Raw genomic sequence first — 27,994 nt, forward strand, 5'->3', positions numbered from 1 at the left:
CAGTAATATAGAATAAATAAATAAATACATATAAAATAAAAATGCTTTAATTTTAAAACTGTTTATGCATTTTTGTTTCTTTATTTTTATAAAGAAAACAGTAAATATATAATATTTAAACTAAAGTTCACTGGAAAAATATTAAAATTGTTTGGTTTTAAGTTTCAGCTGAAATATGTATGTAATATGTATACCAAAAATCATATACAGTACACGATGTAAAGATAAATTTTAGAAGAATCCTCTAATGCTCAATCGTGTTACAATGCCGACACTAAAATATATAGGTACATCATAAAAAGTCACTACCATGAAGTTATGAACGTTGGATCAAATCTGTGACCTGAATTCCGTCTATTGTTTACTATTAAGGCTTAACAGAACAAAAGGGCCGTAAAAAATTCCTTGTACAACACTCCGGAGGCGATGTTATCCTTTCTTCTTCTACTACGTTTTTTCTTTCTGTCGCAAGGTCCCTATCGCGTGTTGGCGTATCACTTGTAATAGGTTTTGTGAGTATGGTGGTTTTTTGCACATTTCCCACATACTGACACTGATGAATGTACCTTTATCTTTTAATTTTTGTCTTACGCCTTTCCTTCATCTAATAATTTCATGGAATACAATTTTTTTTTTGTTTTCTTAAGGAATTGAGATTTCGATAATGGACATGTCTCGAGAAATAAAGCTTTAAAGTGTAGTCGTTAAATAAACTTTAGAATCAAAAAATTTGTTTTCATGTTATATACATTATATTCATTTAAATTTTCATTATCTTATAAATATTAAAATGTATATCAAAAAATTATCATTAAAAGAAATAAAAAATATTTTAAAAATGTGAAAAACCACATTATAATACAATTAATAATAGGTATATCAAAATTAAATATTTATTTTTTTTAAGTATGAGTAATTTTTCATATTTCGTTTTAAAAATGTTACTGAATACTCAAAAATGTATTTTAATTAATGGCTTTTACTAAAATTAAAATATTCTTATAAAAAAATAGATAACTAATGGTTAGAACAATGAATATCCAAGAAATAGAAATTAATTTTTATAAAAGTATAAGTTTATAATTTAAGCGTCAGAGTTTAAAAATGCGGTATAAATTGAATGAGATAAATTTATTTATGTATGATTATTTTCTTAATTATCTGACAAATAAAAATAAAATTAGAAAATTATAATAAATAAATATATTGACACTGATGTATATCCATTTTAACTGATCCCAAAAATAAATATATATATTTGTAAATTTGTGCAAAATTAAGAACCATCAAATTAACACTTAATTTTATAATAATTAAATAACGTTGTGCAAAACTAAAATTTTAAAATACTTATTTATTTTTCAATAGCTACATCTAGCTGTAGTTTGTAAGATACTAATAGTTCGAACAGTTTTTTTCTATTTGCTTAGCATATTATAAAATCTAACAAGCAACTTTATTTAAATCTTGACACAAAAAAATTGATTTTGTCAGTAACGCGTGACCTTTAATGATCTTATAACCCCTGACCGGTAGTATTTGAAAAGTTTTGGGTGAATCATAATAATTAAACTCTACAGCAAGCGAAACAACAACAATAACAACTTCAACTACTACAATACTGATTCTCTCGGTCTTGAAATTTATCTCATAACCCCCCGGGTGCCTTGCCCAAGTATAATAATCCCGTAAATATAAGCTCTTTCTCACTCTCTACTTCAGAATATAGCCTATCATCACTCGCAACTTGAATGCAATGCATATACTACTCAACTTATTCTTAATACAATTTTAGACGTAAGTGATCAGTTTAATAAATCACGATCTTATTTCCACGTAACATCTAGTATAAGTTTTATCGGGAAAAACCCTCCCCTTGGTAGTTTATAATGTTTTTATTGTACATTTATACGACATTATATTCAATTCGTTTTGATTTATTTTCGTTTATACACAATAATAAGTTCTTATTGAATTATAATGAAACAAAATTAATAATATTACCTAAACGAAATATGATTGATATAATTTTTTTCTAAAACTATTATATTAATTATATTGTTAGTATTTAATTATTATAATAATTTTTATTTATACCTTATTATATCAACTTATATAACTCAAAATGTATTAATAACCTTCTGAAATACAGTAAAACAGTAAAAATAATTCTATAAATAGATATTATTTTAAAATAAATAAAAAATATTAAAGCGTATATTACTATGGGTATAACTATGAGTATATATTTATCTTTAAATAAATAATTTCTTCCGAATCAGAACTTAAAATATCAGTAAAAAATAATATTCCTACTATATAGTTTTTAGATTTTTATGTTTCTAATATGAACTACTTATAAGGAATCTTGTATTACATTTTCAAAACTTATATACAATAAGTTTTTATGAATTTTTAACTAAAATAAAATCTAAAAAAACAACAAAAATATTCGAAATATTTATTATTCATGTAAATAGAAAACAATAATATAAATTTTTGGTAAAAATTTAAAGTATATACGGTTGTTCGTTAACGAATTACATAAAAAAAAAAAAATGTCAAAAATTAAATTTGCATGAAATGTTTTGTTTTGCCTTAATTTTTTGTTTGTTTGTCCCAATTATAAAAATAAGTTCTGAGAATTTTTAAACTTGACTTCTCTATAGTACAAACTAAATCCAATTTTATATTCAAAACCACATCCATTTTTGAAAATCGAAGCATTTTATTAATAACTTAACGTGTATACAAAAAAAAAAAAAAAAAACATATAATAAATTCAATACATTCATCACTCAACTCAGAAACCAAAATATTTTTAAAAAAATTACCAAGACACAAAAGGATACCTATTACATCAAAAGTATTATAAAATCTACTACCCTGAATAGGTAAATTTTAAACAAAATAAATAATTATGTTTTCAATGACAACCCATTTGCAATTAACAATGGAAATGAGAGTACATAATCGAATTACCCAAATACTTGATACAATTTGTTGAATTATTAGATTCCACAAATTAAAATAGCTTTATATTAGCAAAATACCACTCGATGTTTAATTTATTCATTTATTTCAGATATTTGTATATGTTAATATTTATATGTAGGTATATTTTGTTTTTGGTATTTTTATTTTTTTCTTGTATATTTAATACAAATATGATTTCATTATATTTTTAATTTTTACTATTTTTTAAGATAATTTGTTGGTTTTAAGTTACGTGATAATGGTGTTCAAACACAACCTCACACATGCTTTAAACCACTCATATTTACATTAAAATATACCTGTGAGCTTCAGTCATTTCAATATACATATAGTAAGAGCACAGTATCGTAACAGAAATATTATGCAAATGTCGTTTACCTAAAAGAAGAATACTTTTATAGTTGTTAAAATGAGCAAGTAGATTGCTGCGTACGCATAATTTAATTCTAAAAAATATAATAATAAACCATAATTAAAATACATAGTATGGTAGAAAATTTAAGTAAAAAATGGTGTTATAAATACTAATCAAATTAAATTTATAAACGTATTCAACTACCTAATGAATATTCATATTATTACTGTATTCTTGTAAACATTTATAATTTATTATTAAAATATTGAATTTCATAAAACATGATTGATTACGCAGTACACATCTTACACATATATAACAAACTATTAGTTTGAAAATTGACATAGACATATATACTATTTATGTTTTATATTTTAAAGTATCTTATTTTTATATTTGCTTAAAGACTAGATTCCGGGTATGAATTATGATGATTAACAATCATATTTACTTTAAAAATAAACAACTTATTTTTTAATCATTACTATTAATTTAATAATTAATTATTATAAATATCTTAACTTTTATGTTTAATTGTATAATCTACCATTTTAAATTTAGTAATCACATATTATGTTTATTATTATTTATTTCACAAGGTAAATATCAAGACCTTAAAAGTCATAATATGTAATAACTACATAGTGGTTCGCGTACCTGCCAACTTATGTTATTGTCATTGAAGTATCATTATCAAACTATATTCTCATATATAGATATAGCATCTATATATATATATATATATAAATTAGTAAGACGCTGTCAATTCAAATGTGATAATTCACCGATAACGTGTACAAACAATATTTAAATTCCGATAAGAAAATATAACAAATCTTATCTAATGATAAAAATTTAAAAGAAAACTAATTTCTGAGTCTTAGGCTCGGTTAGGGTAAAATCTTTCAATATTAAGTTCAAAAGCTAAATTTTGTTTAATGCTTTTTAGTACTACGTATCTTTTTAAAACATCTGTTTCGATGTACATAATCATAAAAACCAAATATCGAGCACGTTTATAGACACAGAGGATGTGCATCTTCAATTGACTTCTATGACACCGGACATTGACAAACTTAGTCGCGAAAATCAGGCACATTGCTCATATCAAACATATATATATATGTAACAATTATTATAATGATATTAATAATTATAAATAATATTTTCTCCAGTTTTTTTTAATATGTTTTCTTTGTAATTAAATATCTTATTACTCTTATTCTCATAAACAATTCGTAAATAGGTAAATAAAACTTAACGACAGAAATTTCTTGAGGCTTCATGAGAAACTATTGCTTAAAAAAAAGCTTCATGGCTGAAAACAGTTTGGGAACCTTCAACCTAGTCATTGTTATCAAAATAAATACGTTATTTACACCTACAGAAGCTTTAATGCAAAAATTAACGTGAAAATTAGTGGGGATTCGGTCTTAATTTCTGTTTTCTACGTTTAAACCATATTGAAAATATTAATTTCATATTATAAATCAAATAGTTTTAAATAATATATAATTTGAAAACATAAATCTCAAAAAGTTAGCCATTAATAATGAATAAAGTACTCATCGTATATTAATAAATGTAGGTAAACAAATATAGCTCAAAAACAAGGAAATGTAAACTTAAAATATCCCATAATAATATATTATACCAACAACATGTTAAATAATTTAAAACATAATAACTTGATAACACAATGTATATGCAACATTAAATTATGAAACACAAAATGCTGTTTAAAAAAACATACTTAACAATGATAAGAACTGTAAAACAAAATATGATTTCATCATACAACAGTATTTAATTAAAAACATTTTTAGAATCATACCTTAATCATATCATAACACATATTATTTAATTATATTTAATAACTGCAGTTTCTAATTAATTTTATTAATTTATGTAAGTATTTAAATTGTTGTTTGCTTTAATAATTCAAAAACTATGTCCACTAATATTTTTTTTGTAATATCATCGTATTATATAAGGCATAATATTATATATATTATGTAGATACTAACAATATAATGTTAATATATCTCTCTGATAATTAAAACATTGTAAAATCCTTATTTGGTTACGTGTGTCCTAGTTTTATAATAATGTATCGCTATAAGTTAGAAAATTTATACAAACCTAAATATGAATTCAAATAACATATTAACACAGAAATTAAAATTTCTAATTGCTGCAGATTGTCATTTAATAGAAATTATTGAAAAATCACTTAAATTGTGCATTAAATATTATTTTAAAATATCTATAAGTAGTCTTGAAAAACATGGCATAACACAAATTGTCATTAAATGTAAACATTTATTTTAACAAAACTATGGGTAAACCTGGGTCTACTGAATAACATTTCACGAATACAATTAATTTATTGCAAATTTAAAGACACCCCTCTCCCAAAACTTCATTCTTAATATGTTAATGTGTTACAAATGTAACGCATTATTACATAATATAAAATTGAACATTTCTTTGCATAAAAATTAAATTGTAAAAGGTGAATAGAACTCATGATATAAATGTGAAAATATACAAGGTAAAATAATCCTACAGTAGAGATTTTTTGATCCGTTTTTAGTATGAAAAAAAAAATAATAAAATACTAGTCTCTCATCGACGACCTACAATATACATGAGAATATTTATTATTTTTGATCGTAAAAGATTCCAAAGTCAGCTCTCAGATCGAAAGAAATATTTTACAAACGTATATAGACATCTCGATCACATAAGAATCGTATAAATAGGAATATTTGAATTCTCGGACAACCCCGATATGTTCAAATATTCATAATACATAACCATTAACCATGGTACAATAATAATAAAATCCCCAGATATATTATGTATTTATATATGATGCATATAAAATAAAAATATATCAAATAATGAAAAAGTAAAAATGATAAATTAATTAACAACTTGATAAAAAAAAAAAAAAACATTTGCTTTTTACTAGTTACAACACATTTTAATTAGTTTGTAAGTTCACTGAAATGCGTTTGTAACTCAAATATACATTGACTTTAAAGTATAATTTAATTTAGTCATGGATAACTCTCGAAAGTCTTTGGTTCATATTTTTCAAAAACTTTTATGTTTCGTTAGTTTTACATCAAACTATGCAGTTATTATACCCTATTTATCACTGCTATTTCTACAATGCACACCAAACAAAAGCTGTTTATAGTATTCACTTTAGTCTATTGTTTTAATTCCAGAAAAATATCGGCTTAATATTCAATATATTCCAAGGGACTATTCACTTTAAAAAACCCAAAAATCTTATCATAATACAATCAGTATGTATGATTATCAATAATTAACTAAAAATACTCATTCATGGATTAATATTATAATCTATTCAATACATCGTATATTATAAAATGTATGCTAAATATTATAAACCATTGTAAGCGATTTAAAATAATAATCATTGTTACCTATAGAAAAATGAGTATAAATCATACAATATATTTGAAAAATTATATTATAATCTCCAGAAATATAAAAACTTTAATAAATATAAATTTAAGCATATACATAAATGTCTAATGTAAAGTTATATCAACGATCAAAAAAAATAAAAAAAATAATCATTAAATTTAAAATAAAAATATAGTTAGTAAATTTATATGATGCCAAATATTGGCAAATTAAAAATCTTAGCTAGGTACTAATATAATAACTAAAGTTTGGACAGAGATCGTTGTGATTGGTAGAAGAAATTCTAACTATAGACAACTACTATCCAGTCAATGCGTTCCCATTATTTGTATTTTTAAAGTATAACCGGAAATTAAAACTACGTCTGGTTCATATATAAGCTTTCCCATAAAACATATAAACACCTTAACTCAAAATATTTGCACTTTTTTTTAAACTTGAATACATTTTCGGACGAACAATTTTACAAAAAAAACTTTAATACCTTGTCAAAATATTATTGAGTATCTTAGACGCTTAAAAATAACATTTTGATAAAATAAAATAAAATAAAATAGACAAAATTGTTTGTAAATATAAACGGACTATATATATATATATATATGTACCAACAAGCAAGCACGGTTAAAATATTAAACGATAAAATACATGTGTACTCAGATTATTTTTATAATTATTAATACTTTTAAGTCATGCCTTAAGTCAAATTTAATTATGCATGGTGTTCGGCATTGATGAAAAAATCGATATGTCTGGTAAAATATCAAAACATCAATCATCCATTGCAAAATTAACTTTAAAAAATAATTATTAAAGTCTCAAACATAAAATATATTAAAACAATTAATCTACTTATAAGTATATCTATATAACAAAATATTTGTCTTATAATTATTATCATATCTTTTACTGGAGTCCAATTATAATAAAATAATTTAAAAAATAAAAATATTAATGTATAATCATTTTATTTTATGAAATTAATTCAAGAACATATTGTTGGTGTATATACATTAAACATATTACCTACATATGACACAAAATTAATAAAATAATCAAATAATTTTATTTTCATATATTTTAAAATGAGGATAAGTTTAAGTTGAGGATATAGATGATACGTATAAAGGTAGTGCTATACCATAATATCCAAATACATTTATCTTGTATTAAATGTAGAGAATTTGTCGAAATTTCACGTGACACGGGTTTTAGGATGTAATCTACGCAGAAAAGCACATTTAAATTCGATTCAAAATTCAGATAACTACGAGCTATCCAAGAGTAAAGAGAAAAATATTCTGACATAATACATTCATTCTTATTTCACACGATAAAAACAACTTTACTGTCAGCTTAGCATATTTTGTATACAAATGAATAAATTACTGTTACAATTCATCCAACAATGTTTTTTTGCCAAAAAATTATGTTTTTTTTTTTTTAATGAATGCTTGTATGAATTTTTTTATATCATAAAATCAATATGCTGAAAAAAAAATTGGTTAAGACAAGCTTTTGTAGGTTTTTATTATCGAAATCTATATTTTAAAAATTTTAAAAATATCAAAACAATCGTTAAGAAGTACATAGTATCTCATAGATATGTCTTACTATAGTTAATCAAAAACTGAAGTTTTATAAATAATAATTTCGCAATATGTATTAAGATGATTAAAATATACATTTAAATTTTTTCGAATAATTTATGTTGTATCTAAAAAAGATTTGATCAGTGTTTTTCTTATTATTATTATTATTTTTTATAGTAATAGAATAATACTTTAGTTGAATAGCTTCCCAAGTACTATAGAAATGTTCAATTTGATGTGGATAAAGGGATATCGTGGTAAGGGTAAAATGATGGTCAGACTGAAATCAATAGTCTATTTCCACTTATGCAATGTATGCGAATATTCAAAATTGATCTTTGTTGTTATAAAAAAAATTAATATATTTCATCCAAACAATAGATGAATATTATTAATGAATTTAACTGTCGATTTGACAACAAACCAATTCCGTCCATTTATTCAATCATTCAATTATTCTTTTTGAACTAAAAACTAACCATTAAACCTAAATTCAAATAGAACTTGTCAAGAGTCAAATGACAAAGTGTTCAACCGATGGATGAACATTTGATTAAATTTTAACGAAAAGTGTCGTGTTAGCACAAAATAATGATTTTAATAGGATATTTTATTTGTAATTTCTCCAATATAGTTGTAAACAAAATATTATTAGCAAATTAAAGTGAATATAATTTCTGTACGATATTTTCTACATACAACGTATTAAAACCAAATTATTTTTGTTTTTATCAATAAACAATAATATTATACAGCTTATAAGTTATAACAGATCATAACGTGTTCATCAAAAATAAGTATTTTAATCAAACTTGATAACAATATTGTATCATAATGACCATAACTATAAACAAAAAAATACGATTCTATACTGTTCTTTTCAACATATTCAATATATATTTTTAACTATATTTAACTTCTATATTTCTATAACATATATTTTCAACATCACACGAGACGATTTAATTTAATAACTTTAAAATTTTACTAACTGTCAAACAGGTAAGTTTTGTTCCTTCTCGAACAAACTGCATAAAATCAACTTTAGTCTTAAGATAAAACTTTCTGTATGATTTCGAATAAAACAATTAATTTTTATTTGATAATAAACAAATTCTTTAGGATTCCATACATAAATATATACAATAAGTAATATAACGTAGAGGATTTTATATATTTCAAATATATAATTTATTTAAATATACGAACATACATTAATACACATTATATTTGGTATAATAATGTATAAAATGTTATTCAATTTAAATCAAAATATTTAGTCTAATTTATATTATTTTGAACGGATTGTAAACATAATCATTTTCTACCAGTTATCCCACTTGAAATGTTTAACGTGAACAAAATTCCTTTCAAGAAAAATACATAACATCTATTAAACAAAGAAAAACTTATAATCTTTTTTGTTGAAAATTAAAGCAACATAGAAAAACAGAAGTAACGTATACGTATTGTGCAAAATCGGCGCCGTCTAGTCCAATAGGATTTTTTTACGAAACAAATTGCCAAATACAAAGTTTTTTTCTCGTAGTATATACAGTTCTCTCTGAAATGTGAAAGATGGGTATGTAAAGTAACTTAGATTAATAGCAGTTGGTTGTTACTTTTTACGTTGTACAACCCATGATAAAGAACTCGGTCGATCGGTTCTAAAGAGTGGTGTGCTATGGTTATTTGAATTGAGAGATTGGAAAAAACCTTTGTTCATAAATCTCTGAATCCCGCGGTACACAGCATGCGTATGTAATGTAACCTATATTAACTGTATAAAATATATACATAAAAATATATATAGTTAAAAAAAACAGAATGAAGGTAATTTTAAAGCTAGAGATAAGGTCTATGTTCAGAATATGTTCGAGGATTTTAGATCTTATACATTGAAATTACATACATCTACGAGTAAATAAAATGATTAATCGTATTTTAAAATATATACTCTTAAGCATGATTTGCTAAAATATAATTGAATCAAATTTTAAAAACTATTCAATAAAATAATCCAGCTAAATATACAAAATATTTGTAAACGTATTGTAATAATATATTATACATTTTTATCATTATATATTTTTTTAATATATCCACAGAAACAATTTTACCTACTCATACATATTTTATATAATATTCTTAATTTTTAAATGTATATTTATTACCAATTAAATTAATTGAGTATAATATAATAAATAATTATTTTATACTGAATTATATATATATATAAATATATATGTATAATGTATATATATGTATAAATATAATAAATAAATTATTGTGATTCTATTTTAAAGTTTCCCTATTTCCATCAGCGTCGATGATTATAGTATAGACAATATATATTTTCATAAAATAATATCAGCCTAAATAATATGCTAATTTAATAACTAAACACTAATGAGAATAAAACTGCCAAACAGAATTGTTTCGCATAAAGTAACACTTCGTTACTATACGAAATTTAAAAATTCGTCATAACCGGGCTGAAGAAAAAGCGTTTTTAGATGAGAAATCGCATTAAGTTTATGCAAACGAATATTTGAACAAAACTTGTTTTTCTAAACTTAAACCTCGAACCGATGAAATAACTTTTAATACATGACCTAAACTTTTGACCGAATATTGCTTAAGTATTTTATGAAAACGCGCACATTATTTTTACCCTGGTAACTACTCATCTCTTGTACATAATAAATATATAGCTGTTTTGTTAAGACTGACGATTTCTTCCTATTAAATATTTATCATCTACCCGAAGTCTGTAATTACTATTGCAGTACACCATGACCCAGTCATTTTACTGTATGATACCCATAAACAGGATCTAATGGAGAGAAAAGGGATACACAGTTATAAATTATTTTCCTAATATGGCCACCCTAAAAAGATTCAATGATTAATGGCCTTAGAAACATAAAAGTAGGCCTAATCTTTAACATATTAAAACAACCGACGGCATTCATTTTTCATTGGTATTAAATTTTGTTTCACCAAAAATGACGTTTATATTAAACGTGTAAATAAATAAATACACATAGGTACTCATAAGTATTAGTGTTAAACTTACCTTATTAGTTTGCTATTGCCCTACTGGCTACTATATACCATGAATATCAAAATGTATGTTATACATTATAAATATCTATCAAATTATTTGTGTGTAAAGGATACATTCGTAAAGATCCATTTTTAGTACCAATGGCCAACAATCGTTGTATGGGGTCAAATGCAAGAGCAGTCGGCTGGTACGGAAAACCATGACGAAACGTCTGAAAGAATACAAAACAAAAAAATATATTCTAATTAATGTTGTTTTTTCGTTTATTATTATTATTATTTTTTTTTTTTGTACAAAATATAATATTTTTTAAATGCATGAGCATGCGTCGTAAAATTAACGAATCAACTTCATTTACTGAAAATAAACTATAATAAAGCACAAAGTTAACCTAACGCTTGGGAATTAGTTTATTGTTCTATTTGTCTGAAAAATCTTTATAATGGAGTATCAGATATTTTATTTTATTGTTCAAGAACATGGATCAAATTATAATATTTTGATATATTTCTTGAAGTACCCAATTTATTTATTTTTTTTAATTATAAATTATACGAATAACTTAAAATTTAAAAGCAAATATCTCTTCTAGATCAAGAGTCCCTATAATTATTCTAACATTATAACAAAAAATTAATAAAGACATATTAAAGTTTTTATTAACTATTAAAAACTATTATATATAATATACGATATACGAACAATAGTAAGTGCGAATTTATAATTCACTAAATCAATTAAAAACTATAACGTTATCTTTAAATTTAAATAGACTATACATTATTTTTATTCTAAAAAATAAAATATTAGAAGATTTTTCAATTTACTGGTGTATTATTATGTAAGAAGTATGTATATAAAAAGTTCTTATATGTTTCATTATGGTATACTTATTTAGTATATATATTTAGTATATTATACTTGATTAAAAATAAAATATACAATACATAACAACTATCACTTTTTAACGAATCATTATTAAACATTAGTTAGTAGACAGTAGTTATAGTATATAAATGTATGATTAAAACATGACTAATTAATATTTGTAGAAAAGACTTGATACTACCAACTAAATAATTTTTAAAATTTATTTATTGCATAGATATTATGATGTCACTGTAATTTTCACAATCATATATATTATGATTACGAAAAATTTTATTTTTGACAGAATAAAAATGAATTAAAATTAAAATTAGACTCAACTTGAAGGCCGTACTTGCTATGTAAATATTTATATATTTACTATACCAAAATCCATCCAATGTCTATAAAATATTGTTTATTTGTGTGTTGTGTCCGACCAACAGACTACAATGAGACGCGTATTACAACTCATCATTCGTATTATTGTACAATTTGTACGTCAACTACATTAAAAATGTCTATGTCTAATTATATATTGTTACAGTAAACAGTATCTGTCACAATATGTACAAATAGATCAAACATTAAAAAAATAATAATAAAATACATTTTATTACTATATTATACATATAGCGGCTGACCGGTTTGGGTGTATGCGTGTAGAAGATATAATAAACGACATTTTAGTTACAAAATCAATTTAAAAGCCCTATAATATTTACAGAAAATAAAAACAATTTAAACACTTACACTTCCATACATAGACGCTGCACCCGTACGAAAAGTTCTTTGGCACTTGTCTTATAATACCTTATTAACAGCCATATATTTACTATATATATGCGAGTCGTCATTCGTAATTCTAACATGATTGGAGGGTGTAAAAAAACATACACACCGTGAAGCAATTAAAAATCAAGTCTTTTTTCTCCGATTAAGTTAACATCATATACGTGTACCTATCTATGTATATAAATATATTATACGAAATATACCTACATATTGCACTCTCATTAAGAGGACGCCACAGGGGCGTCCTTATGGGGGGGATGGGGGCGATCGCCCCCCCCCCCCGTGAAGTGGACTGACTCACATAGTTATTACATGAATTTTTTTTTTTTTCAATGGTGTCTGGACTGGATATTATGTTATCATAATAAGTATTCGCGATCATAGAATACAATATCAGTCTGATATAATAGTTGATATTGTGATTATATTAGTCTTAGTCACGATTTAGGATAATAAATATATTTAAATTATCTTAAATCATGATCTTAGTTCATGATTAAAACGGTTTACAATATTATATCAGCTGATCGATTATATCATCACACTCCGTGGCAGATAACAATTATTATTCATAATAATTCCCGGTCATATTCCTGATAATATATTTAAAATTTTTATAATTTAATATCACCCATTCATTCAAGGCAACACAATTTAATATTTTTTCAATATTATTCTTTATTTTTATTTTTGTAATTGAGAATTGTGTATTATTATTTCAGACATTTAGACACGTGCCGTTGTGACTTAACACTTGTGTTTCATTTTATTTATAGTAGATTTATATATTATTTTGATTTTTGGTTAAAGTAGCAAGACAATAGTTTGTAATATGTTCTAATAATGAACGATAACAAACGTAAAAACAGTTTGATTACAGCATGGTTAGAAAAACGACCAAAACCAAATATAAATGATCCAATTCCAATTGCTGTATCTTCAGTAAAACAGGTACATTCATATAAAAAATCATCTCCAGATCTTTTTAATAAAAATGAACAACCACTAAATGAACCTACTTTAACTCCTTTTTCAACGACTATTGAATTTAGCAATGACATAGGTGATTATTTAGAAAAGAGTAATCAAACTGACCATGTAAAAGCAAGGTTTTTAGAACCACCTAATGTTCCTGACACAAATTATTTGTAGAGGAGTAGTTCTAAATTCCAAAAGATGAAAAAAAATAAGGTTCTACAAGTATCTAAATCCCATGTAATTTCATATTTTTATCATTTCGCCCCCCCCCCACCATAACCAAGGTCTGAAGACGCCCCTGGGACGCCATATACCTATTATCTAGCAAATAACAATGCTTTTATTGATATTATCATTTTAAAGTAAGTTATGAACATTTTAAAATTATTATGTTTTACATACCCACTGTAAAATGATAATATCAATAAAATCATATGTCATTTTCTAGATAATATTCTTACCTTTAAATTTGATAATAGGTAAATTTACTCTAATACACAAATATAGATAGGTAATAAAAAAGTTTATTATCTATATCTGTGCTCTAATATTAAAGCTAACATCACAAAATGTGTTCTGCTGAACGAAAATTTGTTATGATGTACGTTAGTAAGACAGAGACAACATATGCGGGTATGGCGTCATCTTAAGTATTATTGCCATTTTTCAAATCGCTAATATACCGACCTTCATCAAGACGACAAGATAATATAATCCTATGGACGCAGTTTTTACGACCCATTAATAACTTTTCTGGAAAAACGCCGATACCGCGATAGTAAGAGTGCGGCGAGAACGCCACCGCTATGCGGGAACCGTATTCGGAAAAGTGATTCGGTCGCTTTATCAGCGTTTACGAGGAATTGACATGAAAAGTGCACACAGTGCAATATATATATTGCTTGCGCAGGTTATTATATATTATCTATAGTTATACAATATACACAGTATACATACATATTATTATTACGCATCGAGCACATGTAACTTCAAACTTCTAATAACTGCAGGAGAGTATTAAAAAATCTAAATTTTTTTTTTTATTTTTTATTTTGATTAATGAATGATATACAATATTCTATATTATGAATACAACTCCAAACGTAAAAAAATTATAAAATCGTGTGAATATCGACACTCGATACGCATGATGACACTTTTTACGTACATCTCAAAACCATATCAACTATGCAAACTTTAACCGATGTATATACTTCACAATTTTCTAAGGAGTATGCTAATTCTTAAATACTATACAATTTATTAAACAAATTACGAATATAAAAATGAGATATCATCCTAAAAAATTAGTTTGCATAAACGTTTAATGTTTTTACTTTAGAGTTACGCTGAAAATGACAAAACGGTTTCTTTTATTCATGTATACACGTTATATATGCAACGTTTATATTTATAGTATGATCGATGACTGTTTTGACCCAATGTTCAAAACGGTAAAAAGATGAGATGAAAAATATGATCACACTATAACGGTCTTGTGGCCAGAACTTAAACATACAAAAATAAATCGAAAAACACACAGCCGAATAGGTAAATGATACCTACCAAAAGGTAACCTACCACAAAATTATCCCTTCAGCGAAAGGGAAATATTATTATTTTAAAATCTAGTAATGAGAAAATATATTATTCACATACTGTTATATTATACGCTTTCAATTTAAAATCCTAGTCAGCCATGGAACTCATTACTTGATTAAATATAGACGTGAAAAAAAGTATCTACGATGAAAATCATATAGTTTGTATTTTTGTAATCAGGATAATATCACTCATGTAATTTTGTGTTAATGAAATATGTGTAACTTATAGATTAAAATCAGTAAATGGTAATAAAATTAACTTCAAGAAAAGTTCCAGTTTGTGGTTAAATTAAATATTAATAAGATTTTGTGAGGTAGTATATAGGTACTATATACTACACGTTTTGAATTAGAACTTATAAAATACTTTTTCGCATAATACTTCCGTATTTAATAGTTATATACCTACATACAATTTTTATTACCACAATTTAAAATATTATGAACTGATATAGTTGATTGATACTCATTTTTAGAATTACACGGTTAAATACCACTTAATATAAAAATTGAATTGTATTTATATACATAGAATGGTATACATGTAGTACTTATATATATGGACAAAAGTTCAAAAGTTGTATAAATGTACAGAACATTCATAAAGTATGTCAACTAAATAATTTAACGATACTTTGAAATAAAGCTTAGAAAGTCTACCGAAAAAAAATGTATATTATAAAGTATAAACCCTCTAGCACCTTTCGTCCCATTTTGTGGGATGATTTTACTTTTAGAAACGTACACAATCATTATAAGTTCAACGATCAGTAGCATTAACAATATTTAAAGAATTTTTCTCTTTATTTCTAAAGTTGTCCAATACATTTATCACAGACTGTAAATTCTTTACTGATAAAAGTGACATTATGTGATGTGATGTTATTCCAATTCCGGGTCCTTTGCTATCAATCTTAGTAGAATACTGTAAACGTACTTTTAAAATAAATAAAAACTAAAAAGTTCCTTTGGCTATTATCTTTTACTCTCGACGTGTCGATGTTTTTTAGAAACCACGTACATCGATTAGCCATCAATTGAACTATTTTTTTTCTAAGGAATATAAAGATAGCCTTAAAAAAATTTAACATCATACGGGTATGTTTACTATTATTTTTAAAGAGTCAAAACGAAAAGGGCTAGTAAATAAACCTTCTACAAATTATACATTTAACTTAATACTCTAAACGCTAATAATATATACATCTACATCAATAAAATTACATTGATTTGTCCACCAATCGTTTTTTAAGGAAACATAAATTATGTGTAAAAACACCAAAAACAAACAACTAAAAGCACATTTTTAAAATACAATGGCTATAATTTTATCAAATATTTGACATATTATACTAAGATAATGTAACCCCGGTTAATCGAAAGCTCCTTTTCAATTGTTATAAATTATCATAAATTTGTAATTGTGAGAACATGGACGCCGATTACCCTTTTAGGTACGGTAAAAATTTCGCAACACAATATAATAAAAAAAAAGGTGGATGATTACAGCCTGCAGAGAATTTCTGAGACCGGAAACCTTGGAACATTTTGTTCTACATTTGTATTTAACTATGGGTCATTAATTATTATTCTATTCATATTACTATAACTATAGGTAAGTATAATTAATAGCTGTATAATAAATAATAATATATATACATGATATATCTATATATTACTTATTATGTAAATTTAGTCTCGTCTGTATTTTGCGTGTAATTATTTAGATGGGTAAAGATCCGGGTAATATAAATAACGTTTGGAGACAAATTTACTCTACTTTAATTTTAGGCTTTTGAATTTTTGTAATACATTTTACAAAAAAAAACTTAAATCTCCCAATCAAAATGAATACAAAATCATGACATGCACTTTTTAAGAGTTACCTAATTATTGTATGCCACTAATAATTGATAAATAAATAATAAGACATTTTCCAAAAATTAATTACACAATTTTTTCATAAAAGAAATCAACAATCTATTTTAAATTAATTGTACGTTGATAAAATAAAAATGTAAACTTTTGCAATTTGTATAGATTTTAAGTATTAATTTCAATAATTAATGATATCATTAATTATACTTGAAACATTAATACATGTGTGCCATAAATAATTAACTATCAAAAACAAAAGTTTGTAAAAGTTTGCGATTATTTATGTTGAATAATATTATTTGACCACCATTATCATGAAAAATTATTAAATTTAAGTGCATTTTTAACTGTTTCACCACGTATATTAAAATTGAATCCATCGATTATGAAAACTTTATATAATCAAGGAACATACTATGTATATTGTATAATACTATAATGTAAAATTTTGTAAAAATAAAATGTTTAACTCATTTTAAATTTGTTAATATTATTATTATAGTGTTATACAAAATATATAATATAATTTATGTTATTATTATTAATAATGTTATATTTATATTAATAAGTTATATTTATTATTGATACCTCATTTATATACAAACGAACTAAAAAATGTAATACACATTCAAATTCTGTAATACAATTTTCTAATATAAACAAGATTCTAAAAAAGTATTTAGTAGTCGGTAGATCGTAGGTAGTAGTTACATAATATACTATATGGTACAACATTAAAAATCTACGATCGTATATTTCTCAATACCCGTTAACATTTAGATATATTGGTTTCGGATCCAATTCCAATTGAAAATAGAAAACGTTTGTCAGAAATTATAGGTCAGTCGGGTTTCATTTCAAAATGAATTTTCACTCGTATCTATTTTCACTTTCATTTTCATCATTGTTTTTACTATTGTTTATTTATTTACTTTTTTTTCTACCAACAGTGATATCATTTTCTAGAGTGAACGATGGCATTCATTTTTATGACACGTGCAACCGTTCAGAGAATTATCGTCTCTCACAGCGCATATTTTTAATAAAAATTCGTTCAAGGTTTTTATATTGTATACACTAGATTTAATTTATGAAATAATATTCAACACGAATAAAACAACAATATATTTATATATATATATAATATATATAATATTGTCAGAAGTGAAAAGTGCTGTCACATGTTGCAAGATATAAAAAAATTTTTCATCCATCTATCACTTTAAATAACAATATATAATATATTGCCGGAACAAATTGCGGAAAAATTATGTTTATTCAATACAAATATGAATATTCAATATTATCATATTACAAGTTTTAACAGATAATAGAATATATTAGCAAAAAGCCAATCATTATTATTGAATTCGTAGATTTAAATAACAAAGTTCGAATTTTGTGTTACGAATAATTACTTACTAATTAATTAGTTAATGGTTTCTGGATCTATAGCTTTAGTAGTCTAAAATCAAATTTGATATTAATGGTTTATTTAAATAATCCAATAACAAATACCATATAGTAAATCAAAAATATCTTTAATCTGAATAATTTTTTTCATGTACCCAGTAATAAATAATAGTTGTAAAAAAAGCAATATTACCTCCTAATACACAAAAGATGCAAACATTTATACTAACCTTACATTAAAAATAATTGCCAAAAAATTATATTCTATGAATCTGAAATCTAAATCAACATTATTCTAACGTTATTAATTTAACTACTACGTTAATTACCAAATGGCAAATTGTATACATAATACAACTATTATGAATCATTTTAAAAACTGGTTTATAATCATACTTCACAGAAACATAATTAATGAGGTGTTGGATATTTTATGAAAACTCATAAATCACGTTTGCTTTTCACCCATTGAAAACGCCCTAGTGTTTTATGTTTGATTAGGAAGATCGCACTGGATGAAGAAAGATGCCCGAGGCACTGTATTAAAGCATTCACGAATAACCCTTTTTTTAATGAGCATATAATATTATTTCGTACCAACGATTGTCCAAGTGAGTGGTTGAGACTCGAAACCCAAAATGAGACCGATGAGATATGGAAATATACGGTTATACCCTAGACAAAGATAAAAAAAAAAGGAACTTGTACGTGACAATGATAGAACGAGGATGAACGTAACTATACTTACTAATGATCAGGGCTATGATTTATATGGAACAGCATGTTTTTTTTTGCAACTTCCTGATTATTGATTTTATCAGTAATGTCCACGAATCAAATTTACCTCATGATGAGATAAATGGTGGTGTTTTTATTTTGCATATTTTTGCATATTTTGAATAAAATGCATATTATTGCATATATTGAATAAAATGAATATTATTGTATATTTCGATTATAAGAATGCGAAAAATGCATGTTTTGTAGTCCACCCTGTATATGCACACACGTATACCTATTGGCTATTTATGTTGGCGATGCTGTAGGTATACTATGCCAACCGAGTGACATCGGTTCCGCCGGACAACAATAACTAACCGTTTATTTGGTGTGAAATGTTATATCTATTGCATATACACACAGTGCAATATACACCACTCGGGTGCAGTAAGGTAAACGACATCGTGTAATCCCAAACACCGTTGGTATAGCTGGTATAGAACATATATTTCCCTATGGAAACGTTAACCTCCGATTTTATAAAAACGTAATTTATATTAAACCATTGCGGCATTGGATGGAGACGATATAAGACTTACGAACCTAAAATATAATGAAACGTATATCATATTATTGTTTAATATTGTATAATATTGTGCACCACAGCCATTTTCTCATTAATACTGCAAAACAAAATATACAGATTTAAAAATAAAAATATCAATATTTCAAAGGTCAAAATATTCGAAATAATAAATAATAAATTATATCTAATTCTAAGAAGTATCAAAATAAATACGATTATTTCATATTTAACAGTTTAATGTGTATGATGTATGACGAAAAATGTATTGTATTTACTAAGTAAATTAATAACAAATTTCTGTTTATGTATTATAAATTATAATTTATTTTTCTCGCATATAAATAACATATTTTTTGACTAATTTATATGACATAGATATATACAGTATAAAATATAAATGTATTATTGTAAATTAATATATAAAATAAAATATACAATAAACATAAAATTAAGCCCATTCAATCTTTTGATTTATGATATAGTTTCATATTACTCAATCAACCCAAAGACTCGAGATCACCGATTGTTTACTAAAATTAATTTTCATAGAAATACTACCATAGCGCCACTCTTTGATTTAATTTATAAAAGCCGTTTTCAAAGCCAAGCTTTCTTTTTGATTTATTATTCTTGCTTTTGTGCACTTTGTTCTCTGTGGCCATTACGTTATGCATAACACTTACTGGTTATAATAAACGTATAAACTTTGTCACTCTTCGCATAGTCTATATATTCAGTCACTATACTTTCCCTTATTCTACTCCCTTCACTTAGTTGAGGAGATAGTAAAATTGATGGATAAGCCAAACGCCTATTTTGTGCACGATATGTATATAAATTAAGTCCTAAAAGTTGGATGATGTAAAAAAAAAAAACAAGACAATATATTATGTATATGCAAAATTGTTTTGAAAAGCGAAAGGACCTAAACGTATTTTTTTTTTTAGAAAAATGTCCCTTAAATGTTTTAAGTAAATATGAAATGGGTTCCACTGGGCTAAAGTATGAATAATTTAAATGAAACGTATAATGTTTATACATCTTTGCAAAAAGTTTATTAAGATGAAAAAATATAAGATAGCGAACCAGATACAGTGACTGGAAGTTCACCCTTACATCCTCTCCGATTAAGTCATATTTTAAAATTACTAATATTGGCAGTATTACATCAGAAATATAATGAATATAAAGATTTTAATTATTTGTAATTTTGTATTATGTGAACGCAAAAATATCTAGTTTTAATTAAATATTATCAATCATACCATTCTATAATTTTAAAACATTACTTACAATAGTTGGTATATCATGGTATATCATAATTAAATAATGTACTTTATACAATGTAAATTATAACCAAATTAAATTTGAATAAAATGTTTAGTTTAAATATAGATAATATTATGTTAAGACTATTTTACACATAAAATCGTTTGTAGAGTAATTTAAAGATTCACCTTAGAAACCTCAATCCCAATAAATTTTACAAAGCTCATCCAATTTATGAATACTAAAACAATGTAAGTATAATACAAGTAGAGGACATAGGTACACTTTGAGAACGTTAATGGAATATATATAGTATTCTAAATCTAGTTTGATCATATATTTAAAAATTAAAAATGTATTTAAACTTACACATATATTGAATTTTCGTAAACTTTTAATGATACGATTAATCTATTTGGCAAAGTATAAACATATAAATATATTAAGCAAATATTGAAATATTGTACAGACGTAACCACAATAACAAAACAATTCGATTTCTCAAAGAAAAACAACTTTCTAATATATTAAAATAAATATTTTGTATTTATTAAAGCCCTTAATTTTTGTTTTTAATTAAAAATACACAACCTAAAAATATTTTTTTAAATAAACATATTATGAGCGGCTACACAAAAATACATAAGTATCATGATTAATGATTACGAATGCGTATATGTTCTGAAAATGTTTAATTTTTAAAAATAGACATTTGTATAAGACAAACTATTTAATATTTATAAATATAATATTATAGGTACCTATTATAAAAAGAAAGAAATATCATATAAGTAGTATTTATATAAAACCATGATATGAACATTTTTAACTTTTGAATACAAAACTAAATTGTTGATCATAAAAAAAGACCGGAGTTTTAGTATAATATATTGAGAATTATATAATATATATATATATATATTATTATATATACATATATTGCCCTTAAATTTTGTTGGCATAACAACGGTTATTGAACGGGTTTGAAGATATTAAATGTTAAAAAAAGTTTTAAGGTATCCTACTGTGCCGGCCTGGCCACCCGCAGTAAAACTTTATTACCTACTTTGTAATAATTCAAATTTGTTTCATTATCATATTACCTTTACAATTATGGTCAGTTGACTTAGAATAATATCATTGAGTATAGATTAATATACTAAAATACAGTTTAAAGTTAAAGTTAAAATATCTATAGACGTACTAACATTAAAATTGAAAAGTAGAATATAAAAAACTAAAACAATAAACTGCATTTTTATAAACGTATCTTTGAAAAAAAAACAATTTTTATTTATAGTTTGACATTTTTTAAATTAGTGTTTTTATGCACTAAAAACTTTAATATGTACCAGTTTACGGTACGTTCCAATCAGTAATACTATACTACCACTATAAACTGCGTGCATTTATAATATATTTCATTAAATTTCAATAGTTTTAATATAGACACTGATAATATAAAGGATTTTAATTAGATAGCTTTTAACATTTTGTCTAAATATTTGTGCATAGTCATAAAAATAAAAGAGATATTTTATTTTTTAGTAGAAATAAAGTTTCTATAAAAGCGCTGCGTATTGATAAAATATCTTATATTCCCGCCGTGTGTGAGTTTGTCCATTGGGACTTCCATGATTACCAATATCATTGTTAATTTTAAAAAATATATAATAGAACAATATATCTAAAAGTATCAATATTTGTTTCAAATTAATTTTCAAAACTACTGGGAAAATTGAAAAATAAATTCTTTTGAAATCAATCTGGTTCAATTTGCAATTAATTGATAAGACTACAAAAACATTTTTAACAATTTATCAACTGTTAAACAAATCCAAAATAAAAAAAGTTTTCTAAAAATAGTAAATACATTGTAAAAAATATACATATCATGGTAACACCATTATCTCACTCGTTGATCCGCTCTGCAGAATCTAAAAGCACACATCATAATAAACCCGATAGCTCCCTCATACCGAACAGAATTCAAAACATAGTGTCAAAATAATGTGTATATTATAGATTTCGGGTGGGGCTTTCGCTATAACTCCTATGACCTCAATATAAATGCAGTATCTGTACTGAATTTATTGGTACTATTAACTAAATAGAAATAGTATGTAAAATACTAGATGTTTTATACTTAGGACATTGGAACAATTATTAAAATATATTTATATATTTTTATGAATAATATATATTTATGAATATTATTAACTATCTAGAGAATTAATGAAATAATACTTTAAATGTAAATACTACCTGTGTAAAAAAAAAAATTAAACATTAAGAACACAACGAGATTTTAAAACAATATAATGGTCAATATAGTATATACATATCTATATTTTTATTTTCAAATTGCATTTTGTTTTATTTACAATCCATATTAAGTAATACAATAAGAAAATTTGGTCGAAAGAAAAAAAGTGATACGGGGAAGACATGAAAAGAGAAAATAAATATCCATTGACATTACTCTACAAATATATATGTACATAAGTCATATTAACATTATAATCAATTATCTAAAATTTGAATTCGAAAATTGATTTTTTTATAAATTTGAATATGAATAATAATAATTAAGTTAAATGGTTTCTGGACTATTTTCTTTTCAGTCGGTGGGTTTTATCGGGAAGGTCTAGAGAAGATCAATTTGATATGAGAGGATTTGAATGGTTGTGTAGTTTATTATGGAATTGTTTGTAGAATTTAAATGCTTGATCGAGAATTGTCATTATGGAGGGTTCGATTACAAACGACGCATTGGTTATTGTTCTGAAGAATATTGATTGAAAAGATTGTATAATTTTTATACTTGAGTTTTTGGATGCTACCCAAAATTGGATTCTATAATTAATCAAAGAGAGAATAAGTAATTTTTATATTAATATATTATTTTTTTTTGCAGTGATAGTTTGGATTTTAATGGGGAAGCACAATTGATGAAATATTTTGTAATGAATATTTTCTTTTTGTTTTGATAAAACGTCTATCTAGATGCATTCCAAAATATTGAACTGACTGTTCAGTTGGTATTTGTCTGTTGTTGATATATATCGGAGATTAGTCACAAGGACATAATATAAAAGTTATGTGGGACAATTTTAACTCATTAATTCTTATTCTCCATTTTGAGAGCCAAATTTGTAATTGGTTAAGATAACTTTGGAGTTTAAAAGATGCTATTTAAAAATTTGGGTCCGAGTCAATTATACCAGTATCATCAGCAAAATAGCAAATAGTGCGATAATTTGTTAAATATTTTTTTAGTCATTTGCCATTTATGTTTTTTCCAACAATTTTGAGCTTATTATTTTTTAGAGGAAAATTGTAGAACATAATGAGGATGGTTTATATTATATGGTTTAGTAGTTACAACTACTAAATAAATTGGTGAATAAAACGAGACAAGGCCCAATCCTATATAGTTATTATAAATTACACTATGACTAATATACATTACACATAATATTATATAATTAAGACTAAAAATAAAACAACGTTCAACTAAATATATCATACAATTCATCGATAGTTAACAACTAATTAAACATTTTGGTTAAAAGTACAACAAGAATTTGAAATCTCAAATAAAAATGAGAATAAAGATGTTAGGGCACTTGTTGCAAAGTGTCAATGCTTTTGGTAAGAGGAAGCTGGTAAGATAATTTATGCTGTAAGATGAAGTATAAAAAAGTTTAACCGAACGGTTACTATTATAAGAAAGAAAGTTAAAAGAGATAGAGTTTAAAAAAGAAACACAAATGTGACCGTTTATTAATTTATAAATAAGAGTTACAAGTACCAAACACACTACCACCACCACTTAAAATATTAGTTTTTTTATTTCTATCACGTCTGAATATATTATATTGAATGAATCACAGTTCTTGATCAATAAATTCATCATTTAGCCAATGTTTCAAAAATAATTATAAAATCATAAAATAAAAACTATATAGAATATTGGCATATATGACGACAATGAAATAACATTTTAAAAATTAAATTTTTATTTTATAAAAGTTGTACGTTTTTTATTTATCTATAAATTGAATGAATATACTTATAACTTATAAAGGAAAATTAACTAATAAAGTAAAATATAATTCTATGTACTCACATAATTGTATAAATTATAAATATAACAAACAATAAAATGGAAAAAAATTATATTACCTACTATGTTACGAGTGCAAAATCTATTTTTAATAACTTTTGTTTATAATATTTCGTCAGAATATACGTCCCATTATTATTATTATTATTTACATAAATATTGGGGAATATAAAACTTGAACCATATTTTTTAATATATTATATTATGTTCTATATTCTATACTTTACATTTCTAAAGTATTCAATTTCTAACAATATGTCAGTTACCAACTAGTTGTTCTAAATCATACTCTGGAATTGTTTAATATACCTATACTTAACATATTAAAAATTATTTCGTATAAATTAAAATGGTTTTATAATTTAATACAAAACCCATCAAGGTATAATATTAGTGTAAATAATAATAACTTTCTATGGTATGCTGTTTTATAATTTTTTTTTTTTTTGAACTTCGTCATTATACTTTTTTTGTGTGTTTATCAACAAATCTTTTGTTTGATATTTACTATTGTCCTTGTACAGTATGCACACACGGATGAATATATTCACTCAATAAAAGAGAACTTTTATAAAGATTACGCGCTTTAAAAAAATGAAAAGGATTATGTTTGTGGCATAGCATATGAAAAGAATATATAAAATAATCATGCTTTCCGTTAACAAACCAATGGTCTATTCTTATTTATATATGTGCAATATACATCATCTCAACATACACACATATATAAATGAATGATTTTTACTTTATTCGGTTCATAGTTAAAACATTAAAAGAATTTACTTTTTCAAAACTAAATATATCTAGATAAAAATAAATAATAAAAAACACACTTTAACATTATATATATTTTTTTTAAGTTTTAAAATGCAATATGGTTTAATTATTTAAGTTATAATTGAAAAATAAAACGTGTAAGAAATCTTGTTCCCTTCTTGTATAAGAAAAATACTAAAAGAAAAAGAATTAACGCACGTGACTATCGCTTGATTAGAATTCGGGATAAAAATCTATATAAAGTTGTTTGGGTTTTATCCAATAGCTTTTACGTTGAGATGAAAGAGACACGAATGAATGGACATCTGGACATGATCCAAAGAAGTTTATTACTAACGTCACTACTCACTAAGTACAAGACGATTTAACAGGTTGAACTAATAGAAAAATAAAATAATCTACTTTTTTGTATAAAAAATTGTATTTTAATTCATTCCCTATTTATAATATTATTTTACTAATCACTACTTGATTTCTTAAACTGAATTTTACTCCTAGATAAAATGACAAATGTGTACTATATTTAATTGATTTTATTTTTTTCCCAATTATGAATTGAACCTTAAACAAAAAATGTTTTTTAAATAATTCAATGCAATTAAATAAATTATTATGTTATCCTAAAATGAATAACAATTAACAAACTTAAGGATATTTTCACGTTTAGTTAATACAATAAGATACGAAGAATTAGAACTAACTATGAATTTACATTTCAAAAAATGATAGTGTAATGTGTTCTTTTTAATTATTTGTGTTATCATTAAACAATAATTTGTTAGAATCATAAGTTTCAACTTCCAGTGGTAAGTATTCTATTAATATGAAATATCATAGCCATGGTAAAATAAAATAATTGATATTGTATCTTGTTAAGTACAATGTAAATTATGGTTTTAATGAATTAATAGATACTTAATAATTTACAAACATTTTCATAGTATGTTATATTAGGTTTATAATAATTATAAAAATCGTTAAGTTATTTATTTATTTAATAATTAATTTCCTTGTCAGAAATTTATTCAATACATATAACTGATATCCGAGACTAAGTTGGGTTAAGGCGATGTAAAATTCTGTGGAATGATTGATTGTACCCGTAAAACGGGCGAAGATGGAAAATAAAGAATCGTTTCTTATGTAGTGAAAAAGAACAGAAAGAGATAGAGGATATTAAATCTGGACATTAAGGATACCATTAATAGAGTGAAAATGTACAGTAACACGACAGGAACCTAGTAAGAGAATATCATGAATTGAGCAGATGAGTGTAAATGTGTAGCCTTGTAGAAATGTTTGATTTTTAATAGAGGTTATTTTAGATAAATGTAATAGTCCGTAGATTCCATTATATTATTCTGTATTATTATGTTATTTACATAATTTTGGAATAAAAACTAATATTATTAATTTACTTTGAATTATTTAAATACAAAATAGTATTAAACTGATAACAATAATTTTAAATAAAAAATTAAATTTTGTACTTTACATAG

General features: G+C 24.4%; 1 protein-coding gene across 4 annotated transcripts in view; it reads right to left on the bottom strand.

Moving 5' to 3' along the window:
* The window catches only part of LOC132929325 (syntaxin-binding protein 5), a 136,424-nt gene that overhangs the window by 90,930 nt on the left and 17,500 nt on the right, over positions 1-27,994 (bottom strand). For all 4 annotated transcript variants that reach the window (XM_060994606.1, XM_060994605.1, XM_060994604.1 and 1 more), the window contains exon 2: positions 11,593-11,690. In XM_060994606.1, coding sequence (XP_060850589.1) covers positions 11,593-11,690 — 98 coding nt within the window. The remainder of the gene's footprint in view (positions 1-11,592; positions 11,691-27,994) is intronic.

This window comes from Rhopalosiphum padi, chromosome 4 (genome assembly GCF_020882245.1).
Source record: "Rhopalosiphum padi isolate XX-2018 chromosome 4, ASM2088224v1, whole genome shotgun sequence".
Taxonomy (NCBI): domain Eukaryota; kingdom Metazoa; phylum Arthropoda; class Insecta; order Hemiptera; family Aphididae; genus Rhopalosiphum; species Rhopalosiphum padi.